Source organism: Xiphophorus hellerii, chromosome 11 (genome assembly GCF_003331165.1).
Source record: "Xiphophorus hellerii strain 12219 chromosome 11, Xiphophorus_hellerii-4.1, whole genome shotgun sequence".
In the NCBI taxonomy this organism is placed as follows: Eukaryota; Metazoa; Chordata; class Actinopteri; order Cyprinodontiformes; family Poeciliidae; genus Xiphophorus; species Xiphophorus hellerii.
Window position 1 is genome coordinate 19419903 of NC_045682.1, and position 23007 is coordinate 19442909.

Consider the following 23007-nt stretch of genomic DNA (forward strand, 5'->3'; position numbering starts at 1 on the left):
AAAAAGCAACCCTGCAGATTTGTTCACACCCTCCTTTCACATAAGTCTGTTTATTTCTCTGCTACATAGTTTATAATTTACACACTTTATACCTGGATTGCCCAGTAAGTTGGACAAATTTCTGTTTTTAGTTTGGTTCTATTTGATATGTTTGGAAGAGCTTGAGTAATAAAACTCGGAGACGATATTTTATTTGACAAGAATAAAACACCTTGCCGCATCACTTCAGGGGAAGAGGAAGAAATATTTCATTCCAACTTTCTGGGCGACAGAGGGTCACAAAAGAATTATGAAACTACATAACTGTCAGATTTGGTTAATGAGGCTTAGAGCAGCTGGATGAACAACATTGGTTCAAACTTATTTTCTGATGAACAGAGTTTTTTTTGGGGGATATTACATCAAGCATACAAACAATTTGAAAAATTATGTTTTTTTTCTTTAATCTCAGGCTGATGTGGATCAAATTGTGAAACAAAAACCAAGATTTTGTTAACCCTGAAAGGAAACTCTTTCCGTTTTATAAATTGAACAAATAATGTGATCTAAAATCCTGACACACCTTTCTTAGATTTTTAATTTTAATTTTTTATTTTTCAGGATTTTGGATCCCGAACGAAAGTAGCCATCCAGAAGCTCATCCAGAAGGTCGGCTTCTTTGGGATTTTAGCCTGCGCCTCTGTGAGTTAAAAAATAAATAAAAATTCACCTTTCTCTGACAGTCCAGCCGGCACAATTACACACGCTCTGTTTTAATCAGTGGAGCGCAGAAACGAAGCAAATCTAGCAAACAGAAATACTTCACTCTCAGTTGTTTTATTTCTTGTGCAGAACTGAAACAATTAGTCTAAAGTCACACCTTCTCATCTCTCAGATCCCGAACCCGCTGTTCGACCTGGCCGGATTAACGTGCGGACATTTTCTGGTCCCCTTCTGGACGTTTTTTGGTGCAACGCTGATTGGAAAGGCTGTGATCAAAATGCACATTCAGGTGAGCTTCTCCGTCTCTCCTGTAACTCCTCTAAAAGAAGGTTCTGGCATATCTTCTTTTGGATTATTTCCTGTCTTTTATTTGTATTTAAATATATGTCCTTCATACGGCCCTTTAACAGACAGCTGTGTTATGCAATGACTCACTGTCAGGCTCAGCATCTTTGCACTAGCAGCTGCTCACAGGGAGGCCATTTTGTGAAGCAGAGGCAGGGCTGTCAACCATTTTGTAGCTGCAGCAGCAGACCCTGCGCACTGTACAGCAGAGAACTCACAGGAAAGTCTCCCAAAGCTGACTAAGAAACTACAGTTGGGAATTTTGGCATTACTAATGTTTCATCTAATCCTGGAAAATCCTCAATTTGCGTCCAGGAATTTGCAGTATGTCCGTGATTAGCGTCAGGAGCTTAGCGTTTTGTTTTCTAAGCAGACTCGGGGAATGTGCTCGTGGTGACGCACAGGAGGGGTTAAGCACAGGCACGCAGCGTCGTCCCTCACCAAATTTAGTTTAACAAAAAAAAAAAAAAAAAAAGAGGTGCAAATTTGCAGCAAGCACACGTTACGGGCAGATAAATGTGGCCTGCTGGTGGGAGGTGATGGAGAAAGAGAAGGAGAGAGGGACAGATGGGGTGAGGGGATCAGGGGGAAAAGGGGAGAGATACATGTGGGGCAAGCACAATCACACATACAGGACCAGATTTCACCCAGGGGTCCCTGGGGCCCCCCCACTGGTAGAGGTGTGTCCTTCTCTGTCTCTTGGAAAGAAATACTTGTCCCGGCTCTCCGGCATGCCTGGGGGCCCGGTCTGTCCTGTAGCTGCTCGGTCTAATTTACTTCAAACTCAACTTTTGCTTCCAATGAGAAACGTTCAGTCATTTACAGTGTGGGCAGAAAAGAAAAAAAAAACAAACCTACAGCACAGCAGGTGACGCGCTCACTTCTAGGCCAAGAGGAAACAAAAGGGGATTTTGAGACTTTTTGTGTGTGTGCGTGCGTGTGTGTTTCTGTATACTCCAAAGCGTACGTTTGATCTTCGTACCTGTGCTTCAGGTGTGTCCTCACCCGTCTCCAAAGACTAAGGGGTTTTTCTTTTTGCTTTTTTTTTATTTGCCACTGCTTCCGTCTTTTGTTGCTCTAAATGCGTGCTGCTGAATGGCTAACGTCACCAGCTTCGTGACGCGGCGGGTCACTTGAGGATCAGTGGTGATGTCACTGAAGTGCAGACTTTGGACCCCTGGGACAGGTGATTGTTCCTTGAGAGCACAAACTGCGAGGTGTGGCAGAGACAGAAGGAAAAGATGCTACACTTGCACTATTCTTACTTGTTGTGTATATATGTGTGGTCAGAGCTGCTGGAACATGTCGAAAACAGCCAGGAGTTGATATCACCTGGTTAGATGGTGTGTGTGTGTGTGTATGTGTGTGTGAGGGCGCCGTGTGTGTCTTTTGTTGACATTATCAGTTAGCAGAATGTAGCGAGTCAAGACAATGTCATCACTTTCCCGGCAGACCAATTCTGGGGATCTTAGTCAGCTTTCCTGCCATCTTGTTGCCTCTTCCTCCTTCCTTTTGCCTTAGATGATGGATCATGTGTCAGCGCTCGTTGGAGCTGCTGGTACATTACAAGAAAAGCCAAAATCAGTTCCTTTAATCAAGTGAATTACTGTATTTCTACACTGTGAAAACAACCAGTCAGAAGAGTTAGTCAGTCGACTTTGTTTTTAAAAAAAAATTGTGTGTTTAATTTAGATGAATTTGATCAGGAGTTTTAAGTAGAAATAGTGAGTTTAGCAGCTGAAAAACACTTATTCAACAGAATTAGTCAGGTTTTAAATTTTGTTGTTCTTGTGACAATGACAATAAAGATTTATCTTATCTTATCTTTTAGAATCGTGCATCACATGATTTAAGTGCTCTAGGAAACGAGTTAATTGAGATTAATGAATTAGTAATCAATTAATTGCTAACTGGAGAATACAAACTCAAAAGAGGACATTTGGTGAAAGAACAAAAATGACTAATTTAGTCAAGTCGAGCATTTTGCAATTAAAAGAAACCTTCTTTGTCTGTAAATATCTTCAACCCAGAAGTTCTCTAGCAGCAGTTCAGCTTCTACTGGTACTGATTCTGTAAAAAAATAAAAAAATAAAAAGTCTCCTATTAAGCACCTTTCGTTATCTAATCACTAATCCGTCAATCCAAAAATTAATCCTCATATCAACCCTGCACTGTATTTATTAATAATTAATTAATTAATGTAAGTCAAGCAGAAAGGGCCAAACTTTCCACATGTTGTTAAAAATATTTTTTGAGCTGCAGATGTAGCATTTGCTGCAAATTATCAAGAAAAACTAAAATAATGCTGTTATTGCATTTTAGGCAATAAAATGTTTATTTTCTTACTTAAAAATGAATTTAAATGTGTGTTATTTGCATGTCTTAATGAATTTCAAATGTCCTATAAAATAGACTTAAATGGTTAAATAAAAAACTCAACAGAATGTGCATTGATTAATTGTCAGATTAATTGATTAGCAGAATAATCGTTTGTTGCAGCCCTAACAAAATTATGAACACCTTCTTTATTTCTACCCTGAAATCATCTGTCTTGTCCTCCATGTTTAAGAAAAAACAACAGATAGGAAATGGTCATAAACAGGTAAACATTTCCCTTTTCACAGCAAAGATGTCATTAACAGTTGACCGAACATCATCAGTTAAATCCTAGTCAAATTTAGTTTGATTTAAACAAAAATAATTTTACCTGCCGATATTTAACGCCCCTGAAATTACTTTTTAAAGTGCGAGGAAGCCCAATAAATGACAATAAGTAACAGTGACCGTATTGTTTTGTGTAGAAAATGTGTTCTCCTCGGTTCTGTTTGACCCACGGCCACGCACAGAAGCTTAACAGCCACACAAAGAGCGGGACAAGCATACGACAATACATGGATGACCTGGATTACATGTTACATAAGCACTATAACAAAGAACTGATCAAAGCGTCCTGTCACATGAAATTAAAATTGCCACCCCAGCAAGCTGGCGCTGAGTGATGCGTAGCGTGATCACTGGTACCGAGCTCGCTGCCGTGGTTACCATACTTCTATTTATTCACCTGCATCGCACTGTGTTGACTTTATCTGAGCTCAGCAATTCTGAATTCGGCATATTTATTATTCTCCTTCATTGAGAGTTATTAAAACAAACTATCTGGCCAGTTTTTAGAGTTAATAAACATAATTATATCACTCAAAATGTATTTGCCTGTAATTACCATTGATCTTCCGTTGTGTTGAGACGCACACGCGAAATACGCGTTTGTGAGAAATACAAGAGCTCTGGTTCACATATAAGCAGTTTTTATAGCCTCTGGCTAGTCAACATGTAAGATAACTTACAGTGATGGCAGCTGAATTATTTATCTGATATGTCCTGTTTGGGCAACATTGTATTTTCCTTGAACTTGACAAGAGTGAGTAGAATTTGACGTTTTTTTGTTTTTTTACATAAATTACTTAAAAGAGTTGTTCCAAAAACATCAACCAAACAATTTTTTCAATGTAGTTTATGTAAAGATGCAAATAAAGGCAGAAATTCAGCAAAAACACCTTTAATGTCCTTTAAAAATGCATATTTTCTAATTTTCCTAAAAATAAAGGAGAATAATAGTGATATTGTTGCCGCTGAAGGATTTCACAGAAAGTGCAATCTTTTTTTTCATGTGTTGGGGGGGGGCAATCACTATGAAAGTTTTCACTTTCTCTAAACTTTTACATTCACTAAAAATAAGCACACCAAAGTTGAACATTTCTTAGCTTGGGCATTAATATACAAATGTTATTTTGCTTGCTGGCACTATGTTCTAAAAAAGGTCTATAAATGAGCAAAAACTAAAATAATTCTTGGTTTTCTCACACAAGTTTCCAAAATGAGGCCAGTTATTGTGTGCATGTTCTAGACCCTCTGATCCCCCGACATGCCACCAAGCGAGTACGAGCCAAGATGGCCGCTACAATCTCCAGTTGGCTCTTCTCCCCTGCTGTCTCGGTGACTAAGCAGCAATCAAGCCGGACAGGAACCCAATCCAGACCCCCCACTGAAGCTGTGACACATCACCTTTGATTCCTCTACTCCTCTGTCCTTGTGTTCCTTACACACACACACACACACACGCACCCACGCACACACACACACACACACACCCTCTCTTGAAGTTCTGCTGACAGCCTCTTTGAAACGCTGACCCAGTGCGTTGTGTTGGCGATGTGTCACGCAGTCAAGGCCTTTCATTTCCAAATTTCTTGCCGGCTTTCACCAAAACCACTTTAGCCTAACAAGGCCTGGGTTTGGGCATGATGATGCGTCTCATGGTGGTGGTTGGGGAGTGATTGGGGGTGGATGAGCGGGGCTGTTATTACCGGTCAAACTATGATGCACACACAGCGCCTTGTTCAACACCCCAGCAGCGACCCTTATGGCTCAGTAACTGACTCGTTCCTTCTCTGTGTGCTTCTTTGTCATACAGAAACTGTTTGTGATCATCACCTTCAGCAAGCACATTGTGGAGCAGATGGTCTCTCTCATTGGGTGAGTAAGCCTTATTGCGTGTGTGTGCGTGTTGGCGGTCTTGTGTGTGTTTGCAATCCAGAAGCATCCCATACGATGGGCGGAAATGTCAAATCAAAGTGTTGGAGCAGAGCTAGAAAGTTCAGGTGACCCCTGGTTGGTCGCTCAGGTCATCAGTTGGTTGTTTCATGAACTCTTCTTGGTCTTTCAGAGATTTGTCACATTTTCTTCCCCTTTTGAGCCCTTGCTCCTCTCAGTTGGATGATTAATGACTTGGATTTTTCCGCTGGATGACTATGAGCATGAACATGTCCTAGCTCCTTCGCAGGACAAGATGGCCTCTTGTCTATCACCAAAAACACGTTGTCTTCTTTACCACGCACACTGCACCCCTCTTGTGCAACGTACTGCAGTCACATGTCGTAGGTCAGACAGATCCAATCAAGAGGTGTGAAGAGCATCTGGCATCCAGGTGAGAGGTGTGGAGTGTTTCTGCAGCAGCGTTTTGTGAAGCTTGTGAGTTTTTGAAAAAATAAATACATCTGCAGTGGAATGCCTGTGGAGGGAGATATGGACTTAATATTATCACAATATTTTGTGGTACTATTGTGATTTTTGTTCTATTGTGACTATTATTACTTCTTCTTTTAGGTAACTATATGGCTGTCACTGCATGGCATAACAATCAAAGCCCCACAAATACCAATAGTGCTCTTGAAAAATACTCCTACTTGTAATACGCTTCTTTAGGACACCAGTCACCTAAAGAAGGGGGGTTTACATCGCCAGTCTTCACACAATAACTACATTTAATCATATTTTCAAGTTTCTTGGTACATATATTTTCTCTCATTTAAAAAGCTCATTTAATAATCCCAACAATATAGACAGTTTTGGAGGGGTATAAGCATCATTAATTGGAATTTATCACAGCAATAAAAAAAGTAAATCTTATTATGACAAGAAATGTATCATGATAAATGACAAACGATACAATACACCAGTAGAATATGCTATATTAGTGAGTATTGTCTATCTTTTCCTCCAGAAGATACCATTAGTTCTTTAGTTCAAGTCTATTTTCTGCTATTTCTGATTACTTTTAATTTTGCCAATAATTATTGTTAACATAATTTCACCTTAATGACCTGATAGTTAATCTTTCACTTTCATCTACTTTCTCAGCATATTATTCCCAAAACAATATATATATATATATATATATATATATATATATATATATATATATATATATATATATATATATATCCTGCTCAAAAAAATAAAGGGAACACTTAAACAGGTGTTTAACACTTAAAGTGTTCCCTTTATTTTTTTGAGCAGTATATATATACAGTATATTGCACTTTATTAAAACTTGAAAGTGAACATAGGAAAAAATTTAAACATTTAAAACATAAAATGTCACAAAAAACGTCTGCCGGGAAATTCAGTCTGCCTATCTCTGTGAAATAAGTCTCACTGTTATTTATTTATGGTTGAAAAAATGGGGAAAAGAATAAATATTGATCCGTCTCTGTATTTTTGTTAATTATGGCCTTGTGAGAACTCATAACCCCAGAGGGTTTTGTTTGTCACTGTTTCCTCAGCTGAACAATGTCTGTTTTCAGTAAAGTGATCTGTTTAAATTCGTTTGACCAGTTGGTCCTATTGGATCTTCTCCAAACTACTCTTGAGACGTGGAAAAGCACATGAAGATACCCTCTTTGATAACTAGCAACAAACAGACAAGTCATAGATGGTTTGGCAGGATGATACAGCTGGAAACAGAATCCACAGCACCACTTCCCAAAAGAGTTGGTGTGTAAAAGAAACTGAAGCGGATTTGTTGCTGGGTGTGCTGGGAGATGGACACCATTTTTGTCCATGTAGAGATGTCTGGGGAAACTACCCTGGACACACCTGCTGCTGGTGGGAGTGCTGCTTATTACACACAGATAATCATAGAAATTCACATACTTTTACACTCGTACAATCTCTCTGTCTTACACATACTTAGTCCTATTCACAACCCTGCAGTGTTGAAATCGGAGGAGAAGATTGCATCAGTTTTTTTTTTGTTTCATTGGGGTTTCTTTTTCACATTTGAAGACAGTAAAATTAAATATTTTGAAAAGAATATATATGGCTATATATAGCCCTATTAAATAATGTCTGATTTTATTTAAGCATATTATTTAATCTCAATTTACTAAGTGAAATATTAATTTCTCACAGAATTCAATCTTCATTTCTTGTTTCTGTTAATTCTGGTTATTTTTTTCCTCCCTACAGTTAATAAAGTCATAACTTTTAAGGTTACATTAGATAAATAAAATGAACTGCATACATCAAATGCTAATAAGAAAAATTCAGAAGTATGGACTCAATGAAAAGTATGTCTACATTAAAAAGTAAAGCTACATTCAATCTGACAAATGAGCCACGTAGAAATACGTGTTCTGCTTTACTGAATATGTTTGCAGGGATTTAAGTACATCTATTTTTTTATTTTTATGTTGAAAGAAATTGTGCGTCTGCCAACTTCTACTTTTTCCTATTGATCGCTGATGATCGGTTCACCCAAGCTTAAAGAGGAAAAGCGATTGGATGGATAGAATATTTCTGTGCTGTGCTCTCTGGCTGTCACTGTTCAGTGAGCTGCAGAGTGTGTGCAGCAGATGATTGGTTATTGACAGGTTTCAGTCTTACTCACTCTGCTGGAAGTTTCCCCCTTTTTTACAACTTGTCAACCGTCGTCTTCCTTCCCCGAGAACTTCTTTCCGCCTTCACCCCTGCTTCTCTATGCAACACTCTCGCTTTCAGTCATATTTCGCCTTATGAATGAGTGACAGCCACACCGCTTGATACCTTTTTTTGGTTTTTTTTGAGCTGGCATACCACAGTCTTAACCGTAAAGATGCTTGAAGTCACCTTGATGGTCACAGAAAGCACCTGCTCTTGTCCTCCCCCCCCTCTCTGCTCTTTGCGCACACGCAGGATGGTGTGTAGGGGTGTGTGTGCAGACACACACCGGACACCCGGTGTGTGGATGTTTCGCCTCTCCATTGTTGATAAAAGTGCAAATTCTTGTATCCTCTTTCCTTCTCACCTCAGCCACAAATGGGTTTTACCCTTCATTGTTTCAGGTTGTAAGTAAATGTGGGGACACAGCAAAGACCGAGATAGAATAACACACTGTGAAACTCAAGCTAAAATTGTGCAAAAAAAAAATTCATAGCTGTGAAAACATTTTTTTTTATTTTCTTTGAAAGGAAAATTTCTATTAATATTTTTATTTGTTTATTGTTTTTGCTGGCTTTGGATTGAGTCTCTTCAGCAGCTGAGGACGGTGTTTGTCAGTTCCTGAAGTCGCTTTGCTTGGACTTTAGTTCTGGTGATCTCATTCTCACATGACATGGAGCAATACACACTTTATAAATAAAAGTCCTCCTTTTCTCTTTGCCTCTTAGGTGAACTCCCTGGCACACACACACGCACACACACACACACACCCACACCCTTCAGAGAACACGGTTCAGAGCTGTAAATTCTGACGGTGTTAGACAAGATTGGACTGAAAAATGATTTAAAACGTTTTTAGCACAAACTGAAAACCTTCTCAACACAGCAAAATTATTTTCTGCACACATTTTTTTTTTTTTTTTTTAAATTCTCATTTTGTGTGTGTGACCTTGAATAATTTATTGTACTCAGTGACTTTTCCAGGCTCCAGTGAGTTTCGGTCTAAATGAGAATTTTGTTGAATTAAACCTTTTAGGTGTTTCCCCTCGAACTGAGCGATTTCATTAATTCTAATTCGGTTTCTCACAGTTTGTTTTCTCCTTTTCCTAGACTTATGAGTGTTTGGAATTGCTTTGTTCGATTAGTCTTATATTTCTTTGTGTAAATGTGAACGTGAAAGTTGTGATCAAATCGGACTAAAAATGTGATTCTTCAAAAGTAAAGGTAGATTAGGTGCCCAGAAATTTCAGCGTAGTTTTCTTCCCTTTTTCGCTTGATTGTTGTTGAATGTTGCAAAGCATTATTCCGTTTTTTTTCACTTTGATTTGTTTTGGCAACACAAAATATTTCTAAACAGTTCCTCATGTCGGTAATGTCCTCTGACTTATATTCGCAGCCTCATTTTCATCTGTGAAAGTTTTCTGTCATTCGTAAATACTTTTAAATAGAAGATAACATTTTTATTGTCTTAAATGATGCCACTAAATTTCAGGTTCATTAAAAATGTCCTAAATAGCCTCAAAAACAAAAATAAATATGTTTATTTTATTCATTGCTTCTTGAGGCACACTTGATTTAAAAAAATTTTTTTTTAGATATGAAGCTTAGCTATATGCTCTCCACTTTTATTGTTCATCTAAACTGTAATGACTCACATTTTCCGCTATGAAACTCTGATTGTTTTGATGTTCAGTCAGAAGGAGATAACACCAAAAAATAAGTCACATACCTTGACAATTACTCAATTAAATAAACTGCTGTGCTTGTTCTTGGGAACTGCTAGTTCTTAGTTCTTCGTAAATACTTTTGAGAAATTTGTGCCTCTCAGGCAGACAGCTCACCGTCCCCTTCGACAGGCAAAGCATTTAAAGCTAAATATGTTAGTGTTTAAGCAGCAGCAGGATGATGATAACGCAAGGACGACTTTGAACTCTTACAGAGACACAATAACTTCCCCCCGCACCCTCCATTTGCCTTTTGGGCTGATTGCTAAAGCTGATATTGAGGTCGGGATGCGGCGTGGTGTCTGATCAGACTTGCTAACATCCTGGGACTAATGTGCAGACGTCTCCTCATCGAGCGTGTCCAGTCGATGTTTAATTCAGGACGAGATTCTGCAAGCTGTGACTGACCAAAGCTTGTGAAAATGCAAAGAGGCTGAAGCAATGCGTACGCTTCTTGCTTTTGTGATCAAATAATAAAACAATTTCATTGCTTTTTTTGGTCCACAATGTGGATTATTTTTCTTAAAAACAAATCAATTTGCGTGGAAAAATAGAAAGCGGTAATAGCCGTGTTGCATGATTGTGCACACCCTCAAAGTATTACTTTGCTAAAATCATCTTTTGGTTTAATTACAGCAATCAGTCTGCTTTCACATGGGTTTTCGACATGTTGCATCTTGACTGGGCAATATTTGCTCACACTACCTTACAAACGTTTTGCAAAGCTATTAGTTTGTGAGGACATCTCTTGTCCACAGCCCTCTCATAACTCTACCAAGTTTGATTAGGTAGGTAAAAACCTTGACTTGAACAACAAAAGTTGTAAAGGATAAATTTATGCACCTAACAAATATTGCTTACAATGTTTAAAGAACATTCTGAAAATCATAAAACTATGTGATCCCCCCCCAAAAAAATAGTTGAACTAAAGTCCTTTCAAGCGGAAGAGTGTAAGCCGTGGGCCTGGTAGTTCCTCCTGCACCCAGCTCACTGTTTGAAACTGCGACTCAAAAGTTTAACTTTATTCAAATAAGTTTGTTTTAAGTTTTACATTTAAATATTTGTGAAGAGGATTATGAAACTGATCAATTCAGAAATGGTTCGAAAGACTTTGTGTGCTTTGCTTCAAATGAAATCTCTTTTTATGTTCAGCTTTCTAATTCAATTTTTAATGTTTTGGTTTAAAAATGATATCAGAGCTGTTTATAATTACAACCACCTTGGTACAAAGAAACAACAACAAAACCCCACTTCCATCTCAAGAACTAACTTTAACATCATTGTTATAAAACAAGACATATATTAGGAGTTGTCTGTCATTCAGGTGCCAATAACATTTCATAATTTAATAATAAAAAGTATTCAACAAACAGATTAAGTAAATATTGAATGGCAAAATAGATATGAAACAAAAGAAATAGGATAAAATTAGGCAATAAAACTTATATTATTTCTAATTTTTAAATAATACCTGATGAAAGATAAAACAGTGTGGGTCAAAAATGTTTAGCTTAAAATGAGGCATCTTGTGCAGGGGGCTGTGACCCCGCAGCATGATGCTGCCATCCCCAGTGTTTCAACATGTGGATGGTATTCTTTTGTTGATGTTGTTTTGGAACCAAGCTTACTTTTTGGAAACTATTCAGCAGAATAATTTTTTATTTTTATTTTTTACATGTATTTAATGAAAAAGTGAGAACATTTTAGAAGATGCTTCACGATGACGCCAGAAGTCCTTTATGACGACCTCATGTTCAGTTTAGTTCCCTTTTGGCGAAGCTTTTTTTGTTTTTACTGACAAATAAAATCCATTTTCGTCTTCAGCTTTTTTTTTACCAGACTCTGTATTTTAACCACACACAAAAACAACATGCTTTAGCCAAAGAAAACTAACCACATAGCATGATGCTGCCACTGCAACAATTACGGTTGAGTATGGTACTCCTTTGGGGATGAAGCGTTTTGCTCCTAAATCATCACTGCGAAAGTTCAACTTCAGACCTTTTTGGATTTTCTAATTAAATAACTGAGGACAACCTGAAGGTCTTGTGAAGCTGACCACTCCGAATGCACTTCAGAGAGTTGGCAGTGGCTCACGGCTATGCTTCACGCAGCACAAGAGCAACAGATTTATCTTTTTCTCTCCGTGCCTACTCCTCCCTGCCCTCCTTTCTCTTCTTTCAGCTCAGGCTTTGTCAGCCTGAAGTTGATGACAGAAAGCAGGAAAGACTCAAAATCATCCAGCGCGTGCAGGACTGGATCAGGGAGCTTTCCGGTGTTTGGCATGCCGTCTCAGTCCTCTCGTTTGATCTGGAGCGAGACGCTGCGTTGAGGCTGAGCTACTCGCTCGTATTTGTGCCAGTTTTTCCAGCCTTCACTTTGAGAAAAGCTGCAGTGATGGGGGGCCGTCGGATGGAAGTGTTTGGGATTCAGACTTGTTTACATCAACTCACCAACTGTTGGGGGAGAGCTGGAGGATATGGCTTAAAAATAAAATGAAGTTTTTTGGGTATTTCTTTTTCATAACAAAGGCGATTTCCAATTTAAATCGACGTTTTTCTTGCTTTCTTCTCTGAAATAAACGGAAAATATTTTCAATAAGTGGCTCTTATTGCCATCACCTTTCTTTGAGTTGTGCGGAGACGTATTACGGCCTGGTTACGAGAATGTTTATTTCATTCTGAGGATACAGTTGAATATTAGCAGAATAAAGATGCAATTTTACCAGAAAAAACATCTTAGAATTACAAGAAAACTGTTGTTTTAATGAAAAAAAGCTTTGATGGTCATCTGATGTGACCAGCTCAGTTAGTGTGTTTAATCTTTATAGATTCAGTTCTTTGCACAATCACTTCTGAGTCCTTTTACTGATAATTTGATGCTGATGTGTTAAAAAGTGAAATATTTCTATAGCGGTAAGTATTATCTATAAAACGTATATCAAAGTATAACTTCATGAGATTCTCAACATTCCACATTTTTAATTAAAAAATAGGACTTTATTCACTTAGTGAGAAAACAATAACAAACAATCTTAGCCTGTCCCTACTTGGTCGCACAGTTGACCTTAATTCAAAGTCCAAATAAACAGACGCTGCAAAGCACAGTTGTCAAACAAGATGGCCGCCTTGGGCGTTCTGACATCACGCGGAACTCTGAAAACCCAAGGAGTGCAAAAATCAGGATTTGTTTTGGAGAATCCTGACTTTCCAAAAAATAAATGTTCAAAAACCAAAAATTTGATTCATTGATAAAAATCAATTTGATCACCCAGTCCTTGAAGGGACTGACTTGAGTTCCTACAAATGTTGCAGAGAGAAGAGAAAAAAATCTAACTGAAATAATATGACTAATCACAACAATAGTTTCATCTTCTGGCTCGTCTTCTCAGTGATCCTCACTTAAATCCATCGTATTGATTGAGTCAGCCCGTCTCCACATCTTGCATAAAACTTGATAAATCAACGAGGCATGTGTCATGGGAGGGCGTCTCTCTGTCATATTCTGGTGGCGAAAGCAGAAAGAGAGAATCCAAAACTCAAAAGCATAACCAGCATGGACTGATGTGCTGAGCCAGGATGGACCTGTTGCCATGTGAGTGTGTCTCCAAGGCAGGAGGAGTCCGTTACCGGCACACTGGTAACGCACTCGGGTTGCTGCTCCTGCAGCACGAGGCTGTCCGCTTTAGGAGGTCCCAGCAGGCCGCTCTTGTTACTGGGGCGTGAGGAGGTTCGCTGGTGTGAACTATCAAACCAGAGGTGGGTATCAGTGATGAGCTGCGAATCTTTGCACGGCAGTTCCAAGTCAAGGCCAAATTCACGTCTTTAATTATAAGTTTAAACAAGTTAAGACAAGTTGTCTTTTCAGCCTTTTGGATCCCAAAAGAGCTGCTGTGAGTTTCCATCGTCTTCATTCAGCACCAAAAAAAAACTTTTACCTGGAACATTGTTTTGTTTTATTCAAACAATCTATAACAAAATGGTAAGACTTTTATTCCCAAGAAGTAACAGCTCAATGCTTTACTGAAGTGGTAGTTTTTAATGCAAATGTTGCTTTTCTGTTACTTCTTTAGTTTCTTTGTTAGAAATCTGTCAGAATTAGAAAATAAATCAATGAAATCTGTCCGTACATGTTTCATACGCTGTCACACCTGTGCAAAATAAAAATATCTATAAAAATGCAAAGTTAAAACATCTATGCATTGACAAAAACATCCACACAAAGACTTTAATCTTTAGGAGACATTTAGTTTAGTTCCTAACACCTTAACTGTAACAAGAGCTTTAAAAGTGAGTAATCCTACAACCTGAGGCCTAAACACATAGAAGCTACTTTTTAAAATGGGTCTATTTAGTATCTTTCTATTACTTAATTAATCTAAAAGTCTGATTTTCCTACATTTACAGTTAAATACAATTGATATGCATGTCACATTTATAATAAAAAACACTTTCAAGAAATTTTACCAACAGAAACGGATTCTTTTCCTTCTGGGGTTATTCTCATTACTGACATCGCAAGCATTCTGAATATTTGATTTCTAAATGCGTACAAATAAAAGGACTTTATTTTTTTGTTTCTTACTATTTTTTGCTCCAATTTTCCAACTATATACTGATAACCCCAACAGATTTAGATCCAGCGTAATCCTTTAATGTTGTTTCTTCCGATTGGAAGGAATAGTAACTATTTTTAGTGACCCAAACAGATTTCTGACTTGAATCTGATGGAGATCCGGTGGAGGGATCTGAAGATTAGGGTGATCCCCTACGAGGCCTTCCGACCTCCAAAAGTTACGACAGAAATTTGGAGGATTTAGATTTCAAATTATCAACCTAATGGTGGGGAAAAAAAGGACACATCTCTTTACATTTAAAAAGAACTGAGTAAAAATAGTTTTGAAAAAAAAAAGAGATTTATCCATGTGAATTTACACATTATCTTTAAACACCATGGGGAAAAATATTTATACACTTTAAGCAAGGTTACATGGTGTTACAACAATCAAACCTTCAGCTTTTTTCTTCCACTTGTATTTTGATGATATGTCTTTGAGGTTGTGAAGCCTCCGTTCCATCACCCTAATCTCAGTGTAAATATCAAAATAAACTTATATAAATAATTTAAATAGCCATACTAAAGCTGAAATCCTGGTCAAAATTTTAAAAAATAGCCACAGAGATGTGATTCTCCATTAGTTTCAACAGAGTCACTCTAGAATGTTTCTTCCAATTTGAAGAAACATTTTGGTAGTTCAATCATTTCTTTCAACCTAAATCTGAGGGAGATATCTGTTTATAAAATGCTACAATTTAAGTAGGTGGAAATTAACGTGCAACAAAAATAAGTCAAATGAAGCTCTTTTATTTGTATGCATTTAGAAATAGAATATTCAGTGTTTCTGATGTCAATAATGAGCTGTAAAGGAATAAAAACAGATCTCATTTTAATCCTGAGTGCAGCTCCAGAAGGAACGAGGTCTGCTTCAGTTTGCACTATTTATTCAGAATGTTTTAAATAGAATTTCCATGTAACATGCGTAAAAATTAGATTTAACACCAGTACATATTATTTCAGAGTTTTTCTTGTTTAAAATGTTTAGATTCTAAAACAGGTTGGACAGCAAAGGTTTTGCTGCATGAAGCCTTTAACTCACGCAGACATGGCGTTATTCAATCAGGCGGCCCAAATGCAGATTTAAAAGTTTTATCTGTTCATTCAGAGGAAAATGTAGCAGACAGACAATCTGTCTAACTTTATAGAGTGAATTCAGGGAATACTTCACCGAGCTTGAAGTAATCCCGTACTTTAAACCACTTCAGCTTTTGAAATCATTGAAAAACTTTTAGAACCTGCCTAATTTGTTACTAAAGCCAATGTTTATTCGCTATGGTTCATCTTAGATGAAACTAACCAAAGCATGACACCAAACCCGATGACATATGTAGCACGCACATTTACGACTGTAGACAGAACTGAACAATTTAGCTGAAAAGCTTAATCGGATTAAACGATTATTGAAATAATCAACAACTAATTTAGTAATCAGTTAATTGTTAACTGGGTTATACAGACTCTAAAGAAGGCCATTTGCTGAAGGAATAATACACTCAAAGCAGAAAACAAGCCAAAACTCTACAAAATATATACTTTGCATTTAAGATTAAAAAAACAAACTGTTTTGTCTGAATATGTTCTACCCAGAACTCCCCAAGTGGCAGTTTTAGCTAAATCAGATTCAATTTCTGTTAAGGAAATTTTCCTATTATTATTCTCCAGTTGTTATTAATACAAAAATGAATCAACAGATTCGTCCTACACTGTTGATGGTAAGTCAAACAGAAAGGCTGCTCTTTCCACAGATGCATCTTTTGCTACAAATTGATCAAGCACACACTAAAGAAATGCGATGTTGTCGCATGTTAGACAATGAAATGCGCATTTTATTATCTATTAAAGGAATTAAATTATTTGTCTATGTATTTCTAATATTGTATAAAAAGGCTTAAATTAAAAATCTGCAAGGTGTGCCAATTTTTTTTATCCGATTAATCGATTAATCAATAGAATAATAACTAAAATAATCAGTTGGTGCAGCCCTTCTGAATACATTGCGGTCTGGGGGGGATTTTTGAACAGTAAGTTCAAGAAACTTACTGTCTAATTTTTTTTAACTGTGCTGAAAAGAAAACGTTGATCGGTTATTTGAACCGCCGTCATCCAGTCAGACGATTATCCCCAACAGCACAAGTATTTTTCTGTGCCTGATGCAGATTGACGCAGGAGAAGAAAACCCTTTCTCTCTCTCCCTCTTTTTTTTTGTTGTCTTTTTTTTATGGTGACTATGATTCATTTTGAACGGATAATAAAAGCTGAAGACTCAAATCGTCATGCAGCTGCTTCATCTGATCCCGAGGAGCTAAACTAATGTGACGTGCGATGACAGTGAGGTATAGTTGCAGAAAGTGTTTGATGAAAAACATTCTTGTAGGTGATTTCAGTTATTTTTCTTATCTTTAGAGCGCCTTTTGATCAGCAATGGGACATGACCTCATTCTGGTCTTCTCTTGTTTTTAGAAGGGACCCTGCAGACTGTTGGGAGTAGGTGTAGACTCTTTGATTTAGCACATGAACTGAATCATTGCACAGCTTTTATATTGTGTACAATTTAAATGTTGAGGTCAGAGACCAAAGCTCAAGGAAAGTAATGAGTGGATCACTCAACTTACGTTGCAGGTTGCTTTTTTAATGCCTTCAAATACAAAATGATCTGTGCTTCTTAAACCAAGAACTCCTGAAATCTAAATGAAAAGAGCCATTAAGATTTGATAAACATTGTAAGCTCTTGCACATACTTTAAGGCTCACTCATTCTCCTTATCTTTTTGTTCTTCTGCAAATAGATAAGAAAAATGATTTTTGTACCTGAAATTGGTATGCTTAGAGGTTAAACCAGTAGAAAGTGACTTGAATCTAAAGAAGAGAATATATTTTGAATCATACAAGCTGCAGAAGAAGTTTGTGGATAATTTTATCTTCTTTTATCTTGCCTCTCATTTCCTGTTTCCTATTATGCTCATGTATAAATGTATAAGTAGAGAACTGAAATTGCAGAGGGTTCATGCAAATCACACTGTTCTGGGTATTCACACTCGTTCTATTATTTGTGTACTGAACTGGTGGTGTGTGAGGGGAGAAAGAAAACGTCTGTTACAGTTTGTTTCCACTGACATATTCACTCATCTTAAACACACACGCACACACACGCACACACACTCCTAGCTCATACAGAAACAAGGTTTGTATAGTTTCAAAGTGAATGTATGGCTGTCTTCACTAGAAGCAACTGGGAGATCTAAAAATCACCTACCATGAAGGGGGTTTTTTTTTTTTTTGGCTTTCTCTCCTTCCCCACATTTACCTGGGGCAATTAGTTGTCTTAATCAGCCAAAAACATATAACTGAAAAACGTATATATACATTTACACTCCTGTTTTCATGAGTAAAGTCTTCCTGCTCGTTAAGTCTGCAGAAATGGAGACATTTTGTCACTGAAAAGCGCTCTGACAAAGATGGAATTGATCAGTCCTTCCACTGCTAACCAAAACACCTCCAATAAGGTGATGAACATGACAGTCGCAGCGTTAGAAAGCCTCGGCGGCCTGCAACACACTCCGTTATGTCGTCATTACGTTTAATGCAGGGATCAGCAGGGGTGTCCGTTTTCCCGTCATATCCACTTCAGCTTCTGATTAGACGACGTCTGTCCTGCTAAATGAAATTCGCTCAGATCCACAAATGTTACATGACATTTTGAACAACAACAACAAAAAAACAAAAAAACTTACAATTGCTTATAAATATCTTCTGTTGGAAATTTGTCATTTTTAAAGAGCCACCACTTTCCTTCTTTTAGGTTTTAAAATAATACTTTATTTTGGTGGAAACTTTGGCAAAAAGAAAGAATGTTTCTTCTGTGGATTATTGATGTTTATCAAATGATTTTGTGACAAAATACTAAAAGAAGGACATGGTTTCTAATCTAATCACTGATAAAAAAGAAGAACAGAACATTTCAAAGTTATTAAGAGCCATAGTGGAAAGTTAAAAGAATCACTGGCGACTCTGGAACCACAGGCTGCAGACCCCAGCCTTAGACTTTTGAGTCTCTGACACAGAGGAGCAGTGGGAGGTTTACCTGCAGGCCGAAAGGTCGAACGGAAGCCATTAAAGACGATACTGCATGGGATATATTTCCCGTAATAAAAACTCGACTGAGTGACAAACTGTTTATATCTGCTGCGAGGTACCACAATATTTTTTTTTTGTAAGTGTGCTGAAAAAATAAAACGGTAATTGTGCTTTGTGTGCATTTGGAGTGTTGGAATCACAGGAAGCACAAGAATCACGAAGGGCAGCTGGAATTAGTGAACAACGTCAGGGACGAGACATGTTTGGTTGTTCTGGTTCTGATCTGATATTTTTATGAAGCTGTACAAAGTACAGGCAAACATCTTTGAAGAGAAAATTTTATTCAAAACATAAAAGAGGAAAAAAATTACAATTAACAGATAAGTCTGATTGGGCCTAATGTAATGTCACTAGTGGAACATGTGCAGGGAGTTTTGTTTTTCGGGAAGTACATTTTATCTTTATCAAAAAAGCTTGTTATAGCAAAAAAAAAAAAAACATGACAAATGATTCAAAAATCTTGGTTCCTAGATGGCTGACATTTTATGATGAGGGTCTCTTTTATATAGTTAATTGTTCAAGCATTCAGATGTTATTCTGTGATCCGGAGGGGTCAGACACTCTTAGGGATTTTTAAGTGAGAACGACTAGAAGGAGTTTTCCATTTTGACAAATGTGTCAAACTGATGTCCAAGCATGCCTGCAATACAATTAAATTAAAGCTTAGAATTTGGTGTGATTTTCATTTTTACGGTTAGTTGTAGCAAACAGTAAGAAAGAATCAAATGCTCTGAGGGGGTTGGTTGTCCCGGTTATCAATGTGATTTAATTCAAGAACATTTTAAAATATATTTTTCAATCGGATACAGACCTTATAAAGTGCACTTCATATTTAAATTATGCAATACATTATGCAAGCAGCAATAATTTGTGCAAAAAAAATGTGAATTATTGTGTTTGAACATTTGTGACCAGTAGGTAGAGTCAGTGACACAAAAAGTGAGTGTCAGAAAATACTGTTAAGAAATCTGCCACATGGCTTTAGCCGCTAGCTGAAAAACAAATTTATGTCAAAGCCATTTGGCTTTTTAGTTTTAACAGTTTGTGATCTTTTAATAAAAAAAATCAGCCTGAAAATGACTCACTATAATCTCAGAATTGCACTGCAATATGTGGTGTGTCAGTATAAACCTGGTGGACGTTAGTTAGATTGGAGGAATTGTAATTGTAGTTCATGGAGTTTTTGCAGAAAAATTCTGTATTTAATTTATGTATTTGTTTTTGTAACATGGCTTCATTTTCATTTCCTCGGTTAGAACTAAAATTGTTACATTATATTATATATTTTACAGACACAAGTACAGTTTAACTTGAAGGAGTGAAATTGAATTAGTGGCTACTTCTTTTTGAACATATTAAAGGAATTAAATATATAAGTCTGTCGTCCCTGAATTAGGTTGTGCTACTTAATGAAACATATAAATTTTGCTATTATGAGACCAGACACATTTTAAATAAACGTAAATGTACAATTATTATGGGTGTAATAATTAATATGTTGTTTCAGCAGGAATAAGAGGAATCCGTATACATTATAAATGAAAGCATCTGGCTCTTGTTAAACATTCATGTTATTTTTCTGAGTAATTGCAATATTTTGAATTTCCAGTATTTTGACTCAATATTATTCTACGCTGAGAATCTCATAATGATCCATACCTACCCTTGTATCTCTCTTTTTTGGACACACAAGCTGCTCCCTCATCAGATTATTCCTGCGAACGTTCAGGCCAAGTTTCCAGCAAATGATGAGCGGATGACAAATGACCTACATGTCGTTTTTAGATAACAGTATGACACTGATTCCTTTTTAGAACGGCTAATTTGTCAGGGGGAACACAACGTGACCTCAGACTCTTAATCAGCAGAGTCCAACAGAAAGACCCAAGATCCTCCGTAACGTCTCACCAGTCGCCATGATGTTGTGTGTGGGTGTGTGTGTGTTTGTGTGTGTTTTGGAGGCGAGTCACCCCAGACACGACCTGACTCAGAAGGCAGCTGGGCAGACATCCGGGCCCCGCTCGCTCCCAGCTTTGTATCAGTCACACCTCGGTGAAAACAGGCATATTGTTCCCCATCAGCATCTTTTCCTCGGAAGGAGCAAGTCACTCAGAGGGAGCAGTGTTAAGTGTATGAGCTGCATTGTTAAGACGTAGGGAGGGAAGGACTCGGCTCCAGTCTGAAAGCTGAGACATCTTCCTCTTACAGTAATGTTATGGTCCAGATACAGTAAGAGGAGGCGTGGTTCTGTTTCTGAATATTTAACCGTATTTTTCAGATACAATCTTGTTTAAACCTTGCTGCTGTTTTCATCTATTTCATCTCAAAGCACACCGACATGCAGACACCAAGTACTTTCACTTTGCTTTTGCTTGCTGACTTTCTAACCACAACGTCTGCGGCACGTAAACTCAGACTGCAGCTTCACTGTACGTTGAGCAGATGCGAAAGGAAATCAGCAGATGCTTGTGTTCCCATATTTCAACTGGGTTTTGGTTGTGTCTCGCTCCAACCGTCTTTACAAAATAATGGGTGCCTGATCTTGTTACCCATCTGTTGGCTCTGTTGTCGTCTGCTGAAGCTCTGACGTATGAAGCAGCAGGAGCAGTGGTGACAGCAGAAGATATGGAGCATGTTGTGGCTTTTGCCAGGTACATTGTACTGTAACCCATGTGGTTATGTGAGCAGCATACAACAGTGTATGTGACATGCCTCATAGGCACAATACAGAGCCGCAGTGTACTGTATAAGGAAGCAGCTCCACAGTTTCACGTTTGTGCTCATTGCAACAAAATATTCACACCCCTTAGTCTTTTTTTCTCTTTCTTTTCACATTACGGCACATTTATGTTCAGACCTTCTACACAAAATCTGTAACAAGACTTGAAAAATCCTGTTCACAGATGCTCTCCAGCCAATCTGACTGTGTTCGAGCTATTTTGCAAAGAGGATTTTTAGCTTTAGCCGACACAAAGGCAAGCCACACTTTTGAGATTTTAATTTGCAACAACAACAACAAAAAAAAGAGAACACCATCTTTTCTGTTCCACTTCATATCAGGGCTGTGCAACCTTTGTAATCTAAAGAGCCATTTTGCCTTCAGTCCAGCGAAAGAAAACTGGTTACATGATCTTTTGAAAAAAATACTTTTTTGGATAAATTTCTACTATAGAAAGTGTCTTTTTGTGTTTAAAGAACCATCATTTTATTTCTATTTTTAGGTTTTAAATCAAAGAAAGATGCCAAATTTTTTGAAGTAAAGTGGGTGGGTACACTTTCTTTCTTTGGGATTTGGAGAAATTATTTATGTATTAATACTACAGTAAGTCTCTGTGTATCTCTGTGCGCTGTGAGCGCTTGCCCTATAAAGCTGATTGTGAAAAAGCAGCTTCCAACCTAATGACAAAAGAAAGACCTGAAAAATATTACTGGTTTGTTGGAGTCCTTTCTTTGTGTATATTTAATCCAATTATTCCCTCAGAAAAAATGTGAAAAGCAACTAAAACCGGAATTTTTATTATATATATACAGTACAGACCAAAAGTTTGGACACAACTGTGTGTCCAAACTTTTGGTCTGTACTCAGTTCAGACCAAAAGTTTGGACACACCTTCTCATTGAATTCAATGAGAAAGTGTGTCCAAACTTTTGGTCTGTACTGTATATATACATATAAAATACATTAGTTGGTTCTTTATTACTTTTGCCAAAGTTATTAGGAGCCATCGTGGAAAGTCCAAAGAGCCTCTTCCGAGCCTGGAGCCACAAGTAAGACCCCTGATCTATATAAAAAAGATCCCAAATAAATTTCACTGACGCTTCTGGTTATAACATGAGAAAAGGTAAACAATTTAAGCGTTTTAAATTGTTTTCCAAGGTGTTATACTTTAGAGTAGTTTTTGATTTATTCCTCAATCCACACTGTGACCTTGTGGCTTAGTTACGTAGGACTAATAATGTGTAAATACAACCTAAAATACAGTAAATGTCACACATGGGTAATAACACAACCTCCATACAGCAAGCGTCCCTTCTAATATAACTTTAGGAAAATCAGATGTGCCTTATATGTCATCATCTGCCCTCTCTTCTATTTCTGACCTGCCCGTTACTGCCGTTCTCTTGTCTGGATTTGTCTCCAGTCACCTCTGAGTCACTGAAGAAACGCTTTTCCACCAGCTGAAGGGTCCAGGTGTGGTCGCCCAGTGACCCACCTCCACGCCCCGGTC

General features: G+C 37.6%; 1 protein-coding gene across 4 annotated transcripts in view; it reads left to right on the plus strand.

Moving 5' to 3' along the window:
* Positions 1–23007, plus strand: part of LOC116728189 (vacuole membrane protein 1) — a 75579-nt gene that overhangs the window by 43519 nt on the left and 9053 nt on the right. For 3 of the 4 annotated variants that reach the window (XM_032576079.1, XM_032576080.1, XM_032576082.1), the window contains 3 exons: positions 601–681; positions 875–991; positions 5519–5580. In XM_032576079.1, the coding sequence (XP_032431970.1) occupies positions 601–681; positions 875–991; positions 5519–5580 (260 nt within the window). Of the gene's footprint in view, positions 1–600; positions 682–874; positions 992–5518; positions 5581–12212; positions 21804–23007 lie in introns of those variants that run through there. The other variant, XM_032576081.1, reaches the window with a different exon arrangement.